The 19,555-nt window shown below is 41.3% G+C and overlaps 1 protein-coding gene and 2 long non-coding RNA genes across 3 annotated transcripts in view; 1 reads left to right on the forward strand and 2 right to left on the reverse strand.

The window, feature by feature from the left end:
- Positions 1-19,555, reverse strand: part of LOC145425560 (uncharacterized) — a 270,059-nt gene that overhangs the window by 236,334 nt on the left and 14,170 nt on the right. The window lies entirely within an intron of this gene.
- Positions 8,065-14,397, forward strand: LOC145421799 (uncharacterized). Its single transcript, XR_013903172.1, has 2 exons — positions 8,065-8,594; positions 9,037-14,397. It is a non-coding gene; the product is annotated as an uncharacterized LOC145421799 (long non-coding RNA).
- LOC145425559 (tripartite motif-containing protein 16-like) lies at positions 15,893-18,512 on the reverse strand. Its single transcript, XM_080298672.1, has one exon. It carries the CDS (start codon positions 18,495-18,497, stop codon positions 16,821-16,823), a length of 1,677 nt encoding a protein of 558 aa, XP_080154798.1. The 5' UTR covers positions 18,498-18,512; the 3' UTR covers positions 15,893-16,820.

Genomic DNA, 19,555 nt, shown 5'->3' on the forward strand with positions numbered 1-19,555 from the left:
TTCCATAACTTTGCCAGTCTTCTAGCTTGCTTACTTGCCACAAGTGCACTGTGCCACCTACCAATAGAAAGGAAAAGATAATGTGCACATTTCCACGAGAGAAATCCCACGCCTGGACCGTCATTGACTGCTGCCATGATTCTAGCCTACGTCACAGTGTCATGTGCGCCTTTTACATCCAACACAAAAACTGCAGTCGTGGTGCTTTCGATTGTACTCAGAACTCGGAAATTCTGCCTTCTGAATAGGAAGATGTTGGTAACACCAGACTGCAGATGAGCCGCATACAGAGCTGGACTGGGACAGAAAATTGGCCCGGGCATTTTGACTAGAGACCAGCCCACCATTATAGGAAAAATCATAAAGCCTTTGAATGAAAATAAACACTGTTGTGACAGTGATGTACACTGTTTTGATGGTATATATGCATCAATCTATCAATCGTTTGTTGTAAGATTCAGATAATTATTTTTTAAAAGCTAGACATTTTAAATGAGAATAAGAAAGAAAAGTATTTCTTTGTGCCCCCCTCTCCCTGTTAATGCCCTACCTGGCCCCCCTGGCAACACTTTGCTAGATCCGCATCTGCACAGTTACCAGCTGTCAGCTACTTAGAAAAGGATCCTGGTGTTATTTGTCTCTCAGAAACAGTTCATAACTTCCCTTCAACTCATTCATGTCACCTAAAAGGTAAACCTGTTTCTCCATCACCTGCTCAGCTCTGATGATTCAGTAAGGACATCTCCTGGTTTCATCTTCATGTTTCCCTCTCACCAGATAACCAAACTGACATAATGACCAGCAGCTTTACAGCTGTGGCTCCAGCAAACATCAGCTGATACTAGAAATTAATATTAAATAAATTCTAACAACAGCTGATCAAGCTTAAACGTGCTGCTGTTGTTTAGCGCAACATCCGCTGGTTTCCTCTTTTGGCGCAAAGTGGGCGATAAACAAACAAGAGAGAAAAGCCGATCAGCTGATCATTGATCAGTTTTCATGATTGAAGTAGAAACAGGAGAGGGAGGGGGGAGAATGAAAGAAGAAGAGGCAGCTGTGCAGCGTAAACACAGAATAACTCCAGCTTTGTGTATTTTTCATTGTAGCTGAATTACGGGACAAACTGTTCCTTTTCACCTCAATAAGAAACGCGTAATATTTTCTCTGAATACCAGACGGGACGGTTGGCAACTCTAATAACTTATGAACAAAATAAAGTTCAACATCATTAACTTCATAGCACCCACCCAGCTGTATAGAAACTCCGTCATGCTAGCTAGCACGCAGTATGGAAAAAGTCAGAATAACGAAAATAAACTCCACCTAAACTTGGTTCATATCTGACCCAGAGAGACTGCAGGTCATAACTTCTTACCTGAAGTTCAGTTCACACTTGGACCGGTGTTGCCGCCTTTGGTCTCTTTTCCTTCTGCGTCCCCTTTCCCTCATCCACCTGCTGGCCTCCACCACTTGCTAATGTTACTGAATCTGTGGAAGCTCCGCGATGCCACCACACGAAGTAACGAGTAACGACCCTATCTAAATCCCAGTAACGACTAACGCGTTCCTGATTTTGGCATAATAACTAGTTACCGTGCTCGTTACCACAGTAATAACGTAGTTACTGTAACGCGTTACTTAATAACGCGTTAGTCCCAACACTGGTTATACCTGTATGAAAACAAATACACTCCACCCCAAACATTTTATAGTTCAGCAACACTGATCAATCTAATAAATTTAAACCTACACCATCCTCCCTATTCTGGTATTTTAAAGAGTACTTAGTGGAAATATTAAGCAACCTAACTAATAGGGTTGCCAACTCCCAGCAAAAATATTAGGGAACCACACCCCACCCTTAATTGATGTAATCCACTTTAATTTAATGCAAGTGTAAAACAAATGCACAGAAATCAATTATTTTTCTACAATATTTAAAAAGATTCAACATCTTTTTTCAACAGAATTGCATACTGCACAGATGGTACCTTCCCAAAGTAAAAAGTACTATAGCTTAGGGGTGGGCGATATAAACGATATACAATAGAAACAATATAAATTTGGCCAACGATAGAGATTTTGACTATACCGCTCTATCGCGATAGCGCATGTAGATGATGTCATCAAGCTGCGCCTGTTTTGGTCGAAAGCATCGCAGCGGCTACAACCATTATCATCTGCAAATTATGCCGGGCGACAGTCATAGCAAAGAGATGAAGCACTTTTGAAATATGGGGAAAGCCAAAAACTGCGCTTCCTCCACTTCCATTGATTCATTAATGTTGAATTCTCTCGCAGCTGCTCTATTCCCATGTTGTTGCAGTATATTAATAACTTACCTCGTATTGTGGATGAAGAATCTCATGTTCTCCTGACTGACGTTTGCCCCGTGTATAGCATCCTGCTATGCGATTGCATTTGTCCTTAACCACCAGAATAACTTTTATCGAATGGTAAAAAAGTTGGCGTTCATCCTCCAGCTTCACTGTGCTAATGTTATGCTAACATAGCTGTGTCGCTAGCAATCACATAGCACAACATTATATACCAGGTAGTCCAACTTCAGTAACCCTGCAAACGCCACTGCTGTTTAGTTTTCTGTCTTCATTTATGTTGGAAGTGGTAGCAGAGCTGTACGTTTTAATTAGTTTCAAAAATCTCTCAGTCAGAACATGGTATGTCATGTTTAGGTGGAAACTAGCGAGCTAACTTCCTGTTAACTTGTAACTCCGTTGAATTTAATAAATTCTGTTTACATGGATGCCTGGATGTTAAACTTAATTGTTACACCTGGTAAAGCAGCAACACTGATGATTTTATTAAAGATGAAAGAATTTAGACCTGAAGCTGACGGAGTTTTGGACCCAGATTACTCCACGAAGCTCCTCGCTACGGCAGCCGTAATGCTCTGACAATCCATCAAGCAGTGCGGCTTACCAAAGTTGTACTAAAACATATTTTTTAACAGATTTCTGCACGCCAAAAATCGGTTCGAGGTCAGTAAGCACAACCAGAATTCATACATAAGGCACACTCTCGATTTTTGAGAAAATTAAAGGATTTTAAGTGTGCCTTATAGTGTGGAAAATAAGTTATACAGAAGAAAAGAATATATTGCGATATATATCGTTACCGCACGTGCTTCAAATTATACCGTGATATGGATTTTAGGCCATATCGCCCAGTCCTACTATAGCTTACTAGGGTGTATATTACACTTATTAGTTACTATATACAATAATGGATATCTATACATTTAATCAGATGACCACTTTTGTTGTAAGTTTTTAAATGACATAACAAAGGAAAATATTTCTTTGTGCCCCCCTTTCCCTGTTAATGCCCAACCTGGCCCCCGACAAAACTTTGCTAGACCCGCCCCTGCACAGTTACCAGCCTTCAGCTATGTAGAAAAGGATCCTGGTGTTATTTTTCTCTCAGAAACAGTTCATAACTTCCATTCAACTCATTCATGTCACCTAAAAGGTAAACCTGTTTCTCCATCACCTGCTCAGCTCTGATGATTCAGTAAGGACATCTCCTGGTTTCATCTTCATGTTTCCCTCTCACCACATATACAAACTATCATGACCAGCAGCTATTAGGGCTGTGGCTCCAGCAAACATCAGCTGATACTAAAAAGTAATATTAAATACATTCTAACAAAAGCTTATCAACGTGCTGCTGTTGTTTATCTGCTGGTCTCCTCTTTCTAGCGCAAAGTGGGCGATAAACAAACAAGAAAGACAGGACTTGTGGCAGAAAAGCCGATCAGCTGATCATTGATCAGTTTCATGTTTGAAGTAATAACAGGAGAGGGAGGGGGAGTGAATGAGAGAAGTAGATGCAACTGCGCAGCAAAGACAGAATAACTCCAGCTTTGTGTCTATTTTTTAATTCTAGCTGAAGTACGGGACAAATGCTTCCTTTTCACCTCAATATGGAACTCTGATGGCCAGTCCAGCTGTGGCTCAATATATCAGCTGTTAAGCTTAACGTGGAAATACTATGCAAACATTCAGGGATGAACTTACACACTTACTTTACTTCTCTAGGATAGTTTTCGCCGAGATGAAATGCTGCGGTTAGGAAGCATGTAGCGAGGCTCCAATGCTCCAACAGACCGCCGACAGGTCTCACAGACAACAGCCGCTCTATCACGTGACGCATACTGCTCCGATGTGCCGAGCTCGGTTACGCCAAGTAGCGTGTTTTGTGAGGTGATTTTGTGATACTTCGGATCAGATTACACTTTTTATTTCTCTCCGATATCCAATCCAGTAATTTAGGTCAGTATCGGACCGATACCGATAGGTAATATCGGATCGGTCCATCTCTAATTAAAACCACTTTAAAGAAAATCACATCAGTTACAGTGTAGAATTGCTTTCATTTATAGCTTACAAATGACAAAATGTTTACAAAACATCATGACAGCGTTTACATGATATCACCCACTATTAACACTACTTAATTTACTGTAGCTTTTGAAAAATTAATGCTATATATACAACACAAGACTTTTAAGAGTATTTAACAAGAGCAAGTTTCATTTTTCCCTGGTTTCACTACCACACTGTTCACGAAAATCTGTTCACTGTTCACCAATGTCTATAAATAGGAATAGTAGTGGTACAATAGCTATATCAAGCTATATAGTTTATGTCTTCAATATTTCCAACTATATCCATAATCACATACTGTGTATGCTACCATTGTATATAGTGTATCTTACTTTTTTTCATTGATTGTACTTATTTGTATTTTTGTATTTCCTTCATATATCTATACCTGAGCTGAGGTGACACAAAAATTTCCCCGTTGTGGGATCAATAAAGTCTTATCTTATCTTATCTTATCTTATCTTAAAACACAGCAAACCTTCACGATTGTATCCAGAAGGGTCACCTCTTCACCCTCACATGGAAGAAGTAATCTGATTGGCATGGTGGTATGGAGCTTGTAGTTTGAAGCAGGGATTTTGTAGTGCCCCTTGTGTAGCGTTGGAACCCAGTCACAATGTGTTTCATCCATTTCATAGGCTGGTTTGCTGCAATAATGCCAAATAATTAGCAACTCTATAAATAGAAGGTAGTTCTGCAAAATCACTCAGTAGGATGTTTGTTCTAATTTGCTATGAGCTCAGAGTGCATCGCAAATAAAACTAATAGGCTATAAAGAGTGATAGGAACATATTTAGAGCTTACCGGAATGAAACTGTCTGGAGCACCAACAGATATTTGGAGATGGAAGAGAACTGGATATCAGCTCGTCTCACAGCTGCTATCCAGGTTAGACGCCTTTGTTTGGTAACATCGATACACGAGCTGCCTCATGTTGGTTCCAGGTTGGGAAAGAATGAAAAGATAAACCCTTTTCAAGCTTATTCTCTTGCCGGTCGTGCGATCGAACATTGCAGTCGACCACACAGCAAATACGAACCATGGCTGTTGTGTGTGCCTTCGCTCCTTTTTCGCTTGCGCTTTGTTTAGACCGCCATAAACTCATGAAATGGTGTGTCTGTATACGTATGATAAATACAGTGGCTTGCAAAGGTATTCGGCCCCCTTGAACTTTTCCACATTTTGTCCCATTACAGCCACAAACATGAATCAATTTTATTGGAATTCCACGTGAAAGACCAACACAAAGTGGTGTACACGTGAGAAGTGGAACGAAAATCATACATGATTCCAAACATTTTTTACAAATAAATAACTGCAAAGTGGGGTGTGTGTAATTATTCAGCCCCCTGAGTCAATACTTTGTAGAACCACCTTTTGCTGCAATTACAGCTCCAGTCTTTTAGGGTATGTCTCTACCAGCTTTGCACATCTAGAGACTGAAATATTTTAACAGGGAAAGGGGGGCTCAAAGAAATACTTTTCTTTCTTATTCTCATTTAAAATGTTTAGCTTTTAATAAGTAATTTCCTGAATCTTACAACCAAAGATTCCATCTGATGTAAAATGTATAGAAATCATACATATACCAACAAGACAGTGTACATCACTGTCACAACAGCGTTTGTTTTCATTCAAAGGCTTTTTTGGCTTTTCCTATAATACCTGGTGGGCCGGTCTCTAGTCAAAATGCCCTGGTCAATTTTTTGTCCCAGTTCAGCCCTCATACTGACCCAGTACTGGTAATTTTTCTTATGCAGATGAGGCATTATTTCTGTACCATTATTTAATTCCAGAGGTTTTTAAGTTTGTTTATGTTTTGCACTTGTTGACTTGTAAAAGCCTATATGACATATTTTATTTCATAATTCATTAACCGCACAGAGAAGGCATCATTTAAATATGTTAAATATGTTTCTTTAAGCAAGTTCTTCATAACTGCGCTAAGGGTCCTCTTTTTTGGAAATCAAAATATGGTCACCCTAGACTATAATCATAACGCAGAAAAGCGCTATTAGATTAATAAATCAGGAGGAGTATAGGGCTCACACAAATGCACTCTTTATTAAGCTGCAAACTATAAAATTCCAGGATCTGGTGAAGTTTAAAACAGTGCAAATAATATATAAGGCAAGGAAAAGGATGCTCCCAATCGAAATAAGTAAATGGTTCTTAGAGAGGGAAGGGAGGTATAATTTTTGAGGGAAGTGGAATTTAAAAATACAAAGAGTAAGAACAACATGAAAAAGGATGTCTATTTCACTAGCGAAGTTAAATTCTGGAATGAGTTAAATGAAGAAATAAAGGTCAGTAATGGGGCCAGCCCATTTCCCAGCTGCACTTGTTTGTTGAATCTTTGGCCACAGCAAAGCTCACGACTACCTGCCAGTGCTGAAGAGATCTTCTATAAAGCCAATGGCCATTTCTTTTACAGATGGCAGGTCTTGGTCCGCTTCCAGAGTGTGTCTGTTTATTATGAAGAAGAACTGAACAAGAATCTGCCTGGTTTTGTTTTCTTCACGATTGCTTAGACCAGTGGTTCCCAAACTTTTTTTGCCCCCCTTTGTTTTACAAGAAAAATGTTCGCCCCCCCCCCGCATGCGCGCACGCACACGCACGCACATATCCTCCAACCACACACACCCATATTTTGCTCCATTGCGGTTTATTTCACACCTCAAACATTTAGTAAACAATTAAGCAAATAAAAGTTGTTAGATATTTTGATACCACGGTAAGCATTTACAGGATATTGTTTTATACAGGAAAACTGTTACTCAATAAGGCCGATCTACTAGTTGTTTTTCTCTTTCTCTGTGACCCAAGAATTAATGTGTAGGACTCACAAGCTGGTACCAGAAGGTCAAAAACACCACAGAGATGAGACCACTTCCTTACTCCCATCCTCCCTTTTTCTTTATCTCCTGGAAAAGGCTCGTTAAAGGCTAGGTGGTTCGTTTCAGAATTCACTAATGAAAGAACTCTGTATTTTATGTCTAGGAGTGTATTTTGCTGGGATGATCATAAATTGTAGCTGAACTGATAAACTACACAAGGGATACTTTGCTCAGAAGGCAGGAAGACGTTTCCTTATTTGGTCTGTACCGGTTTGAACTGGGAAAGCTGACACACGAACCTTTTTTCATCTATATAAACTGCTGTGTATCAAATAAACCTTTGAGTCGATTTGGGAAGACAACCTGAAGCAGTCTGTGTTTCCTTGTTCTCCCAAGCTGCTCCCGACGTCGTAACTAACCCAGCTGAATGGCATACCTGAGTGTTACTTTAAATAATTAGGAATCTTATAAGGAAAGGACAGAACTCTGCTTATCGCTCACGCCACGGAGGAAACCCGGGAAGGCAATTTCCTTCAATCTTGGTGTCAGAAGTGGGATTGACTGACAGAAGGTAAATATGCGTCTTTCATATTTATATAAAGACCTATTATACCTCTCTCAGTGATCGATCCATAAAAAAACGGGATATGCTGACGAAGTTTCACTTAGTGATCCAGAGAGATACACTGACGACTTCCTCAGTCCCCGAATAAAGTAAATTAACCCTTGTGTGGTGTTGGTGGACACAGGAAGTTGCCTGTTGTCTTGAAAAAAAAAAAAAAAAAAAACGAAAAAAAAAAACTGAACACGGGTCTCACAGACCCGATTACCATACAAGGGTTAAAAGCAGTAAATTAAAAGCAGAAAGACACAGGAAGTTGCCTGTTGTTTTACGAGAAGTTGCTCGTTAAGCGAGAAGTTGCTCGCTAAGTGAGAGTTGCTCACACAAACAAAAAATTGCTAGCAATAAATTTAAAGTAACCTCAGCTGTGCCGCAGCGAAAATACTAACCTAAATCCTCCTAGCGTGTAAACCCCTCTGGAAATCACTGAACATGGGTCAGAATAATTCAAAGACCACAGACAGGTCCGATAAAAAAATCTAAAGTACCTGTAAAACCAAAAATTAATAAAATACAAAATAAAGTCTCAAATAACGGCTCAGTATAACTCCCATTTCCGGTTACGTGTAACCTACGTCCGCGAATCGGTAAAGACGTCCATGATCACGTATCCAGAACATGCGGGAGTGCTTATGTGACTGACTTTGTTTACAACTTACGGACTGTAAGTACAATGCCTTCTAATTTCTTTTCGGAGCCTTATCCCGAACGATTATCGCCAGAAAACAGGTCAGTAGAAATGTTGAATATCATTTGTGATAAGAAAAGTAGTCTGCTTAAAAAGTCCTGTAGAAAATATATGATAGAATGCCGCGACGTGATGCATCAAATGTTACCGCTATGGACAAAAGGAGGGTAAATAATGACAAAGTCGCCGATTTCTTTAAGAATCTAAAGAAATTCCTGCTAACAATGTCCAGAGACAAAATTGACTTAAATGCAGTAACTATGTGTAAACAGAAGCCTGATGAATCCATCCTAGTATTCATAAAACGCTTTATGCACTGTTGGACAAGCTAGAGGTGCAAATTTAGCTCAGTTTTCCAGCAGCCGCAGACACCCAAGGCAAAAATGAATTTGTGTATTTAATTTAACACAAAGGGTGAAATGTTTGCTGACACTGATAACAGCTTATGTTTTCTCTGCCCTATGTACCGACATGATGGAGAAGGAACATCCTCTGTGTCAGCTGGACCCTCAGCAGAGAATGAACTCAACATCCTTTTTGTCCGGTACTCTATGTCACACACTGTGCCAAAAAAAACGTGTACAGACGCCACTAACAGGTAATCCCATGACTGGGAGCCACACTTTTGTTTCTCTCACACTGTTCAACAACATGATAACTGCTCACACAAGTGAAGGTCAAACAGTGATTTTGTCACATAACTCAGACATAGTTTATGACATAACTACACCATGTCGTCACATAGATCTAACCTACCCTATCCACTGTACTATTTCTGCAGTTACATTGCCAGCTGAATACCAGAATATGACATTATGGTCAAAAAGTGAGAATGAGATAGGATTTATTGACTTTATCACGTACACCTAAAAAAAAAAAAAACAACAAGCCAGTATATGTCAGGCAATGTCCCCTTTCCACGGAAAAAGCCGCAGCCCTAGATGTCATGATAGGAGATTTATTGACTACAGGAGTAATAAAGCCCACACTCCTGTCAATCCTGTGCCAAAGCCTAACAAACCTGGCGTATGGCGTTTCATACAAGACTTAAGGCAAATTAATGCAGTCAACATTCCTCTGCCACCTCTCGTTTCAGATGTTCACAGCATATTGACATGCATTGCATACACATTTTACCGTGGTGGATTTATGCTCCGCTCCTTTTTCTCATGAAGACACACAGCCGTTATTTGCATTCACACATAGAAATAAGCAGTACACTTGGACTCGTTTGCCCCAAGGCATGATAGACAGCTCTGCTGCTTTCTCAATGGTGCTTCACTCCTCCAGGGCTGCACCCTGATCCACATGTGGATGACCTCCTCCTCTGTGCTGAAAGTGAAAAAACTATGTCAAACTGCTACACACATGCTTCTCCAGCACCTCCAAAAGACTGGCCACAAAGCATATGCAAAGAAAATGCAGTACTGTCAGACTTCTGTTCAATATTTGGGATTCACACTGTCTCACGGAAAACGTTCCATGACTGCAGACAGGGTCAAAGCTGTGACCTCCGTCCCTCGTCCCACTACACAGAAGGAAATGTTGTCCTTCCTGAGCATGGTGAACTATTGCAGACAGTGGATACCAGACTGTTCTTTTCATGACCACATTCTGCGTGACTGTTGTAAAAAAGACAAGCCTCCTCGAATACTGTGGTCCACAGAAATGACTGTCTCTTTCAATGCATTACAGGGAGTGCTGACCTCCGCCACTCAAAGGTGCTGCCTGAATTGTTCAGGAATGCCGGCCTGCCTGAGAGCAGTAGCAGCTTGCTCTATCATGATAAGGGACTGCGGGAAGCTCACACTCTCACATGACACTATTCTACACACCAATCACCAGGTCACGACCATTGTAGCAAACATAACTAAACAACATATGCAAATCTCACTATAAAAGCGAGCAGCACACCTGATTCGCCAGCACATTTATTGATCCTATGCTGTGTTCTTCTGACCGACAGGATGGCTCAGACAGGCTTGACGTTCATGACTGCATGACACGTATACAGGAATCCACAGCACCACGTCCAGATTTAGAGCAAACACCTATCTCAGACTCAGCCACGGTTTATGTGGACGGGTCCTGTTCAAGGCCGAGTGACAACTCATTTCTTTGTGGCTATTCAGTGGTAACAGTGCCTGACATCATACTAGAGGCTCACTCATTACCATTTCACTCAGCACAAAAAGCAGAGCTCATGGCTTTAATACGCGCCTGTGAGCTACATTTGGATAAGCATGTGACGATTTACACAGACAGCCGCTATGCATTTGGCGTTGTGCATGACTTTGGCACATTGTGGAGACAGAGAGGATTTAGATCTGCTGATGGAAAATAAATTGCTAAATTGTGATTTTGTTCAAAGACTTTTTCAGGCTATACAGCTGCCATCGGCCGTTGCAGTTGTAAAAACGAAAGGACACAGTACAGCTGACACAGACGAAGCAACAGGTAATGCCTTAGCAGACGTGACAGCCAAGGCTGCAGCTGCATCACAGCTCCCACCGCCGCAGGAAGTATTATCTGTGCCCCTACAGCTGCCACTTGTTACACTCCCAGACTATTTAGACACAAATGTTGATTTAAAATTCATACAAGAGCAAGCCTCTGCATAGAATAATGACTGTACCTTAGATGACAGAGATGGCTTATACAAAATCTTAAGGGTTTGATTGCCCTCCCATATTCCCTGATGCCAGTCCTTGCCCGACATTTTCACTGTGTGAGTCATGTCGGACAAAGAGGGGTAATAGGGGCAATAAAATCAAGATTTGTAATTGAGAAAACATCACATGCAGTAAAAGCATATTAGCAACCTGTCTAACATGTGCACGAACTAATGTAGGAAAATCAAAAGCGAAACATCAGCATTTACCACAACCAGATTTCCCATTTCATACATTACAAATTGATTTTACACATATGCCAGTGCAAGGAAGCATCAAGTACTTACTGGTAATAGTGGATCAATTTAGTAAATGAGTAGAAGCTTATCCAACCTCAAAAGAAACTGCAGAAGTAGTCTGTCAAAAGTTGAGCAATGAAATAATACCCAGATTCGGAATACCTCACCAGATTAACAGTGATAGAGGATCTTCATTCACATTAGAAGTAATTAAAAAATGTGCTAAAACTTTAATGACCTGGGTCAAATTACTTACTCAAGTCCTGTGTGAGATTAGAATGACTCCATCTGCAGTAACCAAATTATTTCCATTTGAAATAAGACTATTTCCAAGACCATGGTCAGCTTCCAGAGGGGCACCGCTAGTAGAAGGTGATGTATATTGCATTGTCCACTGATGTTCACAACCTGGTAGAAAAACTGAATAATAACTATCAGAAAGTTTGTCTCTCTCAGCTTTTCCCCTCCACAGTTCCACCAGTGGAGACAAGGAGACGCATGTTGGAGAAGCCACTAAAACCAAGGACTCTCTGGGAGGCCGCGTGTTCCAGCCCCCAGGCTTTACTGGCAGTGACGAAGAACCAGCATCCTCACAGACGGACAACCTCAGTGGATTCATGCCAGCAGGGTTAAGACCAGCCCAATCGGACCATCTCAGGCGTCGGATCAAGCAGACGACATCTCCGGCGAGCCAGCGCCCGGAACTAGAGCAAATAAACACACACGGGTAGATGACATCTCAGGCGAGCCAGCGCCCGGATCCAAAAGTTACATACACACACGCAATCACTGATTAACACACAACGTCTGAAAGAACAACAACAAGGTACTCAAACATCCAGCAGGAACAGAAAGCCAAAAGTACCACATGATGTCTAACCTGATAAAGCCAGACTCATTTCATCCTGATAATGGAGAAAATGAAATGCCCATTGTCATCATACGACGCTTATTCAATGTCTCTCGAACCTGGGACCAGGCCAGGAGACGACTGAAGAACTGTTTTTCTTATATACTTTCTTATATATTTAGGTTATTTATCATATCTATCGCATTAACCTTAGGATTTCTCTTTGCTATTTTGTATTGTAAACTGCAACCATGTTCACATTTCTGCAGGTTATATTTTGCTGACTATACCTCATGCTCCATTTTGCAAGACACCTACTTAATGCACTCCTCACGCTCCCTAAAATCAGTAAATAGCAACATAGACGCCACTAATAAACCATCTTATGCGCCCTCTAGAACAGGAGCTAACGCCTGGTATGAAAATGCCAGAACAGCCGCTCGTGATTTAGGAAACAGTAACTGTTATGTCTGTTCAAAGGCTAATCCAGAACAGGTAATAGTAGGATACCCCATATCCGGTTTCCCCCTCACTGAGGGACTAGAGAAAATCAGCGGAAATAATGCTCTCTTTAAAGACGCTTTACAGTTGACTCTGAGCCCTCTCGACTGCCTACTTAGACACACACACACACCAACTAACCCTGAGACTCCATTAGGCAAATTATTGAAGTTATCTGATGACACTGCAGGGACCTGCGCCCCAATGAAACGCCCTAAGAATAGGTTAAAGCCCTCACTGCCCTTAGGACAGATCCCTCTCCATTTTAATACTAGTATGATATGTCTGCGCAGACTAAAGTTAACTGGCCCAGACACACACATAGATTATACAAAGGATAACTATACATTATTCTCTGACTCCCCAGGTGCACGCTGTAATGAGACATGGCTAGCTGTCTCTGTGGCTGAAGTTGTATCATATCTGGAGGAACACACACACAGTTCAAGTTCGAGCAGAGACTCGATCATTGTTCCCCCAGACGGTGTATTAAATGACACTGACTGGGGGGAGTTAGTTAAATGACACTAACTAGACCAATCCCACATGCTTATTGGTTGTGCAATAATACTCTTAGATTAGCTTTACCTGTTAATTGGACCGGTACCTGTGGTTTAGTAACCGTTGATGTATGCTGTACTTTCATTCCCAATAATACCGCTCCTAACGGTCCATTCACACAAGCTATGAATAAACTTGAAGCATTGAAGATAGAACTAATTGCCAATACAGGTCACGGTCAGTGGCTAGATAAGTGGCTACAGGACACGTTTGGAAGATGGAAGGAACTAATTGTAGCCTTTGTAACCGTTGCAGCATGTTTTTGATGATTATTGTCTGTTGTGTGGTACCCTGTGTACGTTCAATGATAACCCGTATAGCTACTAGTACAGCCACTTCAATGTATTTGCAATTGGCACAAATTGACCCAGATTATGTGTCAGATGTCATCAATGATGTTCCTGATGTGTATATTGAACATTAGGTTGTGAACTATTACATTTTATGATTTGCTTTTTATATTATGTTATTACATTTGTGATTTTTCCTTTCTATTTGAGTTATTATTTTTAAAAAATAATAAAAGAGGGGAACTGTTAGATATTTTGATACCACGGTAAGCATTTACAGGATATTGTTTTATACAGGAAAACTGTTACTCAATAAGGCCGATCTACTAGTTGTTTTTCTCTTTCTCTGTGACCCAAGAATTAATGTGTAGGACTCACAAGCTGGTACCAGAAGGTCAAAAACACCACAGAGATGAGACCACTTCCTTACTCCCATCCTCCCTTTTTCTTTATCTCCTGGAAAAGGCTCGTTAAAGGCTAGGTGGTTCGTTTCAGAATTCACTAATGAAAGAACTCTGTATTTTATGTCTAGGAGTGTATTTTGCTGGGATGATCATAAATTGTAGCTGAACTGATAAACTACACAAGGGATACTTTGCTCAGAAGGCAGGAAGACGTTTCCTTATTTGGTCTGTACCGGTTTGAACTGGGAAAGCTGACACACGAACCTTTTTTCATCTATATAAACTGCTGTGTATCAAATAAACCTTTGAGTCGATTTGGGAAGACAACCTGAAGCAGTCTGTGTTTCCTTGTTCTCCCAAGCTGCTCCCGACGTCGTAACTAACCCAGCTGAATGGCATACCTGAGTGTTACTTTAAATAATTAGGAATCTTATAAGGAAAGGACAGAACTCTGCTTATCGCTCACGCCACGGAGGAAACCCGGGAAGGCAATTTCCTTCAAAAGTAATCTGCAATAAATGACAGGCAGTAATAAAATACACTACTAACTCTTTTACGCTACGTCCACACCTACACGGGTAGGTGGGTAAACGGGTTGCGTTTACGTGTGGACGAGGAATACAGAGTTCGTCATGCAACATCAAAGGTATGTGCCTTCTTTCACGTCACGTTGTGCGCCACGTTATTGTTTACATGAGATGAATTGCAGAATGGCAGAAAGAGACAAAATACTGTTAATCTGACTATCTGCAGGTTTCACACACTTACATTTACACACGCAGTTACTGTCCCTCCATTTACAAAGGCAGAGGCATCACGGTGTGACTATTTTAAGTGTAGTTGGGTTTTTTCCTTGTGTAATAATATTCAACAATGCAATCAAATCAAAAAATGCCTCTCTGTGCAAAATGGGTTTAAAAACATAAACAGCTGTGGGATACTGTTTGTCTGTGACTTGAACCGGGGAACAAATCGTGGCAGGATCCGCCTGATATTATTTGTATCCCACTGTAACTTTACTGTATAAAGAGCTAACATCTCCAAAATGTCAGGAGTAGTTAGTCATTACAACAAGTGTTCGTGAACTAAAAATCAAGAATGTGGGATACTGTTTGTCCGTGATTTGAAGAGCCCAGCGAAAACCAATTCTGCAGGGGAGACCTACCTTGGCACTTGTGCAGGTGAAACCAAAGGGCAGACATGCTTCACCATATTTTCTAGTCTTTGGCTTAGAATGAAGTTGGTTTGGAAACATATTCAGCCTCCTGCTTTGCGTTTGTGTAGGCGCCCTGTGCTAGCAATGTCCAAGCGTTTTGTTTTTTTGCCCCCCTTTTCATACCACGCCCCCCCCCCGCCATGGCTCTGCATCAGATTTGTGGAGACGCTCTGCCTGCCAGACACAGCTCAGGGCAAAGAAACATGTCTATTTTCCACAATATACAGGCCTGTGTTATTTAGTTTTTATATTTACATGTATAAATGATCGAGTGTGATCAAACTTTACATCTAGAAAAATGACATTAAATGTCATCACTTACATGTTACATTTTAAAAGTTCAAACCTCAAAGACATTAAGTTTACAGTCATATATCATCAAGAAAACCAACAATCTTCACATTTCAGAAACTGGAACCAGCTTTAAATGTGACTAAAATAATGATAAAACAATCAATTCTCTAATCATTGACTAACTGATGAATCACTGCAGCTCCAATATATTGTTGCATTTGACAACCCACTACAGCAACTACAGAATAAAACCACTAACCAGACTGATGACAGATTTCAAACATGCTGAATATGAAGAGTAGTATCTGTCAAGGCTCGGCTGTGTGGCAGGCAGGAGGAGGACCCAAAATGCAAAACTCACACACACGGGGATGAACTCAAAAAGCAGCTTTATTGCTGACCAAAGATAATAGGAGATACAAAATTAAACTGGGAAAAACTAACATAAAGCTCACCAGGAAACACAGGGGAATCACACACAGCATGAGGGACGACGTCACGCTGAACAGAGGGAGACGCAGACAGAAATACACAGAGGGTTAACGAGGAAAGTGGGAACACACGGGGAACACAGGTGACACTGATAATCATAACGAGACAGGGCGGGGTGAACTGAACATGACATGTACGGGCGTGAGAGTCACAAAGTAAACAGGAAGTGCACAGAGGTTCAGACAGGAGGAGAGAGAGAGCACGGGGGAAACACAGACATAACGGGCTGGGAAAACATGAAACAACCACAAAGGGAGACGAGGGCTCATAAATACATAGAGGGCACACAGGGGGAAGAGAGAGCACGGGGAGAACTTAGACATAATGGGCAGGGGAAACATGGAATAAAACATAAGGAGAGACGAGGGCTCACAGATACACAGAGGGGCACACAGGGGGTAAAAGCCATGAAGGGAAAACACTTAGGGAACAACACAACAGGGCAACTCAGAAAACATGGCCTAAGCAAGGAACAAAATACAAACATACAAGAAAACTAAGAACACTGGGCCAACATGGCCCAGGACCATGACAGTATCATTTAAACTCACATGATTATCAGCCATAAGAACAAATTCAGATTTATATTGATGTAAGGTATATAAATGTAAGTACAGTTTGAATCAGTGCAATATTATTTTCACACATCAATGGACCACTGAACTTCTCAGCTTCTAAAATGTAAAGCCTCATTTAGAAACTACACAAGTACATATACTGGTCAGGGATAAACATGAACCTGTCTTCTCTATTTGACTTTAATCAACTCTGCAGTGGCTCCAGCTGAAGGATAAAAACAAAGTCCAGCATAGAGCGGCTGAGTGAATGTGGTCTGGACTCTGTGGAGGAGAGTCATGGTTTCAGAGACGCTGTAGAAAGACAGAATACCTGCTCTGTGATCCAGGTACACTCCTACTCTGGAGGACGGAGGACCTGAGAGGTGAGTTTGGAGATTGTTGTGCCAAAATGTATAACTGCTTGTGTCACAATCTAATGCCCAAGATTTTTCATTATATCCAAAAAAACATTCATTGCCAAACCCTGCTCTGCTGATATTCTTGTATACAACTGCTACATAAACTCCTCCCCCTCTCCACTCCACCTCCCAGTAACAACGTCCAGTCAGACTCTCTCTACTCAGGACCTGTAGACATCCAGTGAATCTCTCTGGATGATCAGAATAAGACTGTTGTTGTTCCATAAATGTTACTTTTCTGTTCCCCTCAGATAATAACAGACGTCTGTTTGCTGTGTTTGGATCCAGTGTGATTTCATGTGAATATTTTAAGAATCCAGCTCTGGTCTTTGGCTCTGCTGGTGACAGTAAAACATCCACTTCAGTGACTGTCAGTGAGATGTTTGTCCATTCCTCTCTCAGAATGTCCTGTAGTTTATCTCTGGTCTCTGACACAGCTGCTGTCACATCCTCAAAGTAGCTCAGAGGACGAATATTGATGCTGGATGAGTGTGTAGACTCACTGAGTGCTGACAGTGAGGGGTAGTTGTGTAGAAACTGGTTGTGATCCTCTGTGTGTGAGAGCTGCTCCAGCTCGCCGTCTTTCCTCTTCAGCTCAGCGATCTCCTGCTCCAGCTTCTCCTGAAGCTCTTTGACTCGACTCACTTCAGTTTCCTGCTGGGATCTGACCTGCTGCTTCACATCAGAGCTTCTTTTCTGGATGAGACGGATCAGCTCAGTGAACATCTTCTCACTGTCCTCCACTGCTTTATCAGCAGAGCCATTGATGGCCTCCACCTCCTGTTGAAGCAGCTTCACATCTTTCTCTCGCTCCTGGATTCTCTGCTGGATGTTTAGTCGTCTCACCTCGAGCTCCTTCTGCTTCTCAGTCCTTTCTGCTGCAGCTGGGACTGTTTCATGGCCTTTATGTTCATCTATTGTGCAGAGATAACAGATACTCTGCTGATCAGTACGACAGAAAATCTTCATCACCTCATCATGACGAGAGCAGATGTTCTCCTGGAGCTTCTTGAAGGGGGCCACCAGCTTGTGTTTCTTTAATGGAGCTGCATCATAGTGAGGTTGGAGGTGTTTCTCACAGTAAGAGGCTGGACAAGATAAACAGGACTTGATGGCTTTCAGCTTCCTCCCAGTGCAGACATCACAGGCCACATCTTCAGGTCCAGCATAGCAGTGATCAGCTGGAGCAGCTTGGAGTCCAGTCTTCTTCAGCTGCTCCACCAACTCAGCTAACATGGTGTTTTTCTCCAGGACAGGCCTTGGTATGAAAGTCTTCCTGCACTGAGGGCAGCTGTGGATTCCCTTCTTGTCCTCTTCGTCAAAGTGGGTTTCAATACAGTTCCTGCAGTAGCTGTGTCCACAGGGAATAGTCACCGGATTTATCAGTAGATCCAAACAGATGGAACAAGAGAAGGTTTCTCGGTCCAGTTGAACTCCTTTCTGCGCCATTTCTCCTCTCAGTGTCAGTGACTGTGTGAGTTTCTCTTCCGTATAACTGAGACTAGTCTGAGCTCTGATCTCAACAAAATCTTCAGTAAATGGAGCCTATCAGATCCTACATGTCACCACATGTTGGTTACACCAATTGTAAGCGCCAGACGTCTGCTTTATATTTTTATTTACAATTGAGTTCATGTTTGTTTTATAATTCATAGATTCATTACATAAGTCATCTTTTCAGGATTAATAAATGTGAAAATATATGTTTACATAAAGTAATTTTAAGTCACTGTTTTGGGATTGGAACCTAAAAGAGGGAAGGGGAGGAGCATGGACAGAGAGGTTTCGGAGTCTCATGGTTTTCTGACCGTGTGCACAGGTAGTTCTGGATAACTGCTATTTTTTTGGAACTTTCATGCTTATTTAGGAAGGAGTTCATTGTTACATCTTCAGTTTGTAATAAATAAACAGTCTTCAAATCATAATGCAACTGGAAGCATTTCTTTTGGAAACCAGGAACACGCGTCAGCCATAGACTCCCTTTTTTTGAACTTGGTTTATTGGAAATTACCCTACATTTAGTCAGAAAACCCTCTTGCTCCTTTTTTGGGAAAAGGAATACTGAAAAGGATCATGCTTAGCAACGAATGGCCGTGCACTGTGGATTGACGGTAATAGCCTACTTGGAGGAAGAATCACGGTAAGCAGTGAAAACAAGCTTTGCTACTGTGGAAATTTGTCATAATGCATGAGAGTGATGAAGAACTAGTGTGTGGAAAAAGAGAATTAAAAAATGACAGAAAAGGCTGTCGAGGAAAAGCTGCACAGGTTGACCCAGTCTAGAAAGGCTAAGCTAGGCCACCTAACTAGCCAAGCTAATCAGCTCGAACAGCTAATGGAAGATGATGCTAACGTGAATGCTGTTAAGCAGAAATTGCGTTTAGACTACCAAGATTCATTTGGAGAACTGTGTAAGATAAATGATAGTTTGAGTATTAATGCATGAGGAAGAATTCAAGGTTCAAGGTTCCTTATTTGTCACATGCATAGTTATACAAGTATAACAC

This window comes from Astatotilapia calliptera, chromosome 3 (assembly GCF_964374335.1).
Source record: "Astatotilapia calliptera chromosome 3, fAstCal68.1, whole genome shotgun sequence".
In the NCBI taxonomy this organism is placed as follows: domain Eukaryota; kingdom Metazoa; phylum Chordata; class Actinopteri; order Cichliformes; family Cichlidae; genus Astatotilapia; species Astatotilapia calliptera.

Excerpts from the sequence above, each read along its gene's own strand:
- LOC145425559 (XM_080298672.1), bottom strand. The coding sequence starts at position 18,497 with ATGGCGCAGAAAGGAGTTCAACTGGACCGAGAAACCTTCTCTTGTTCC.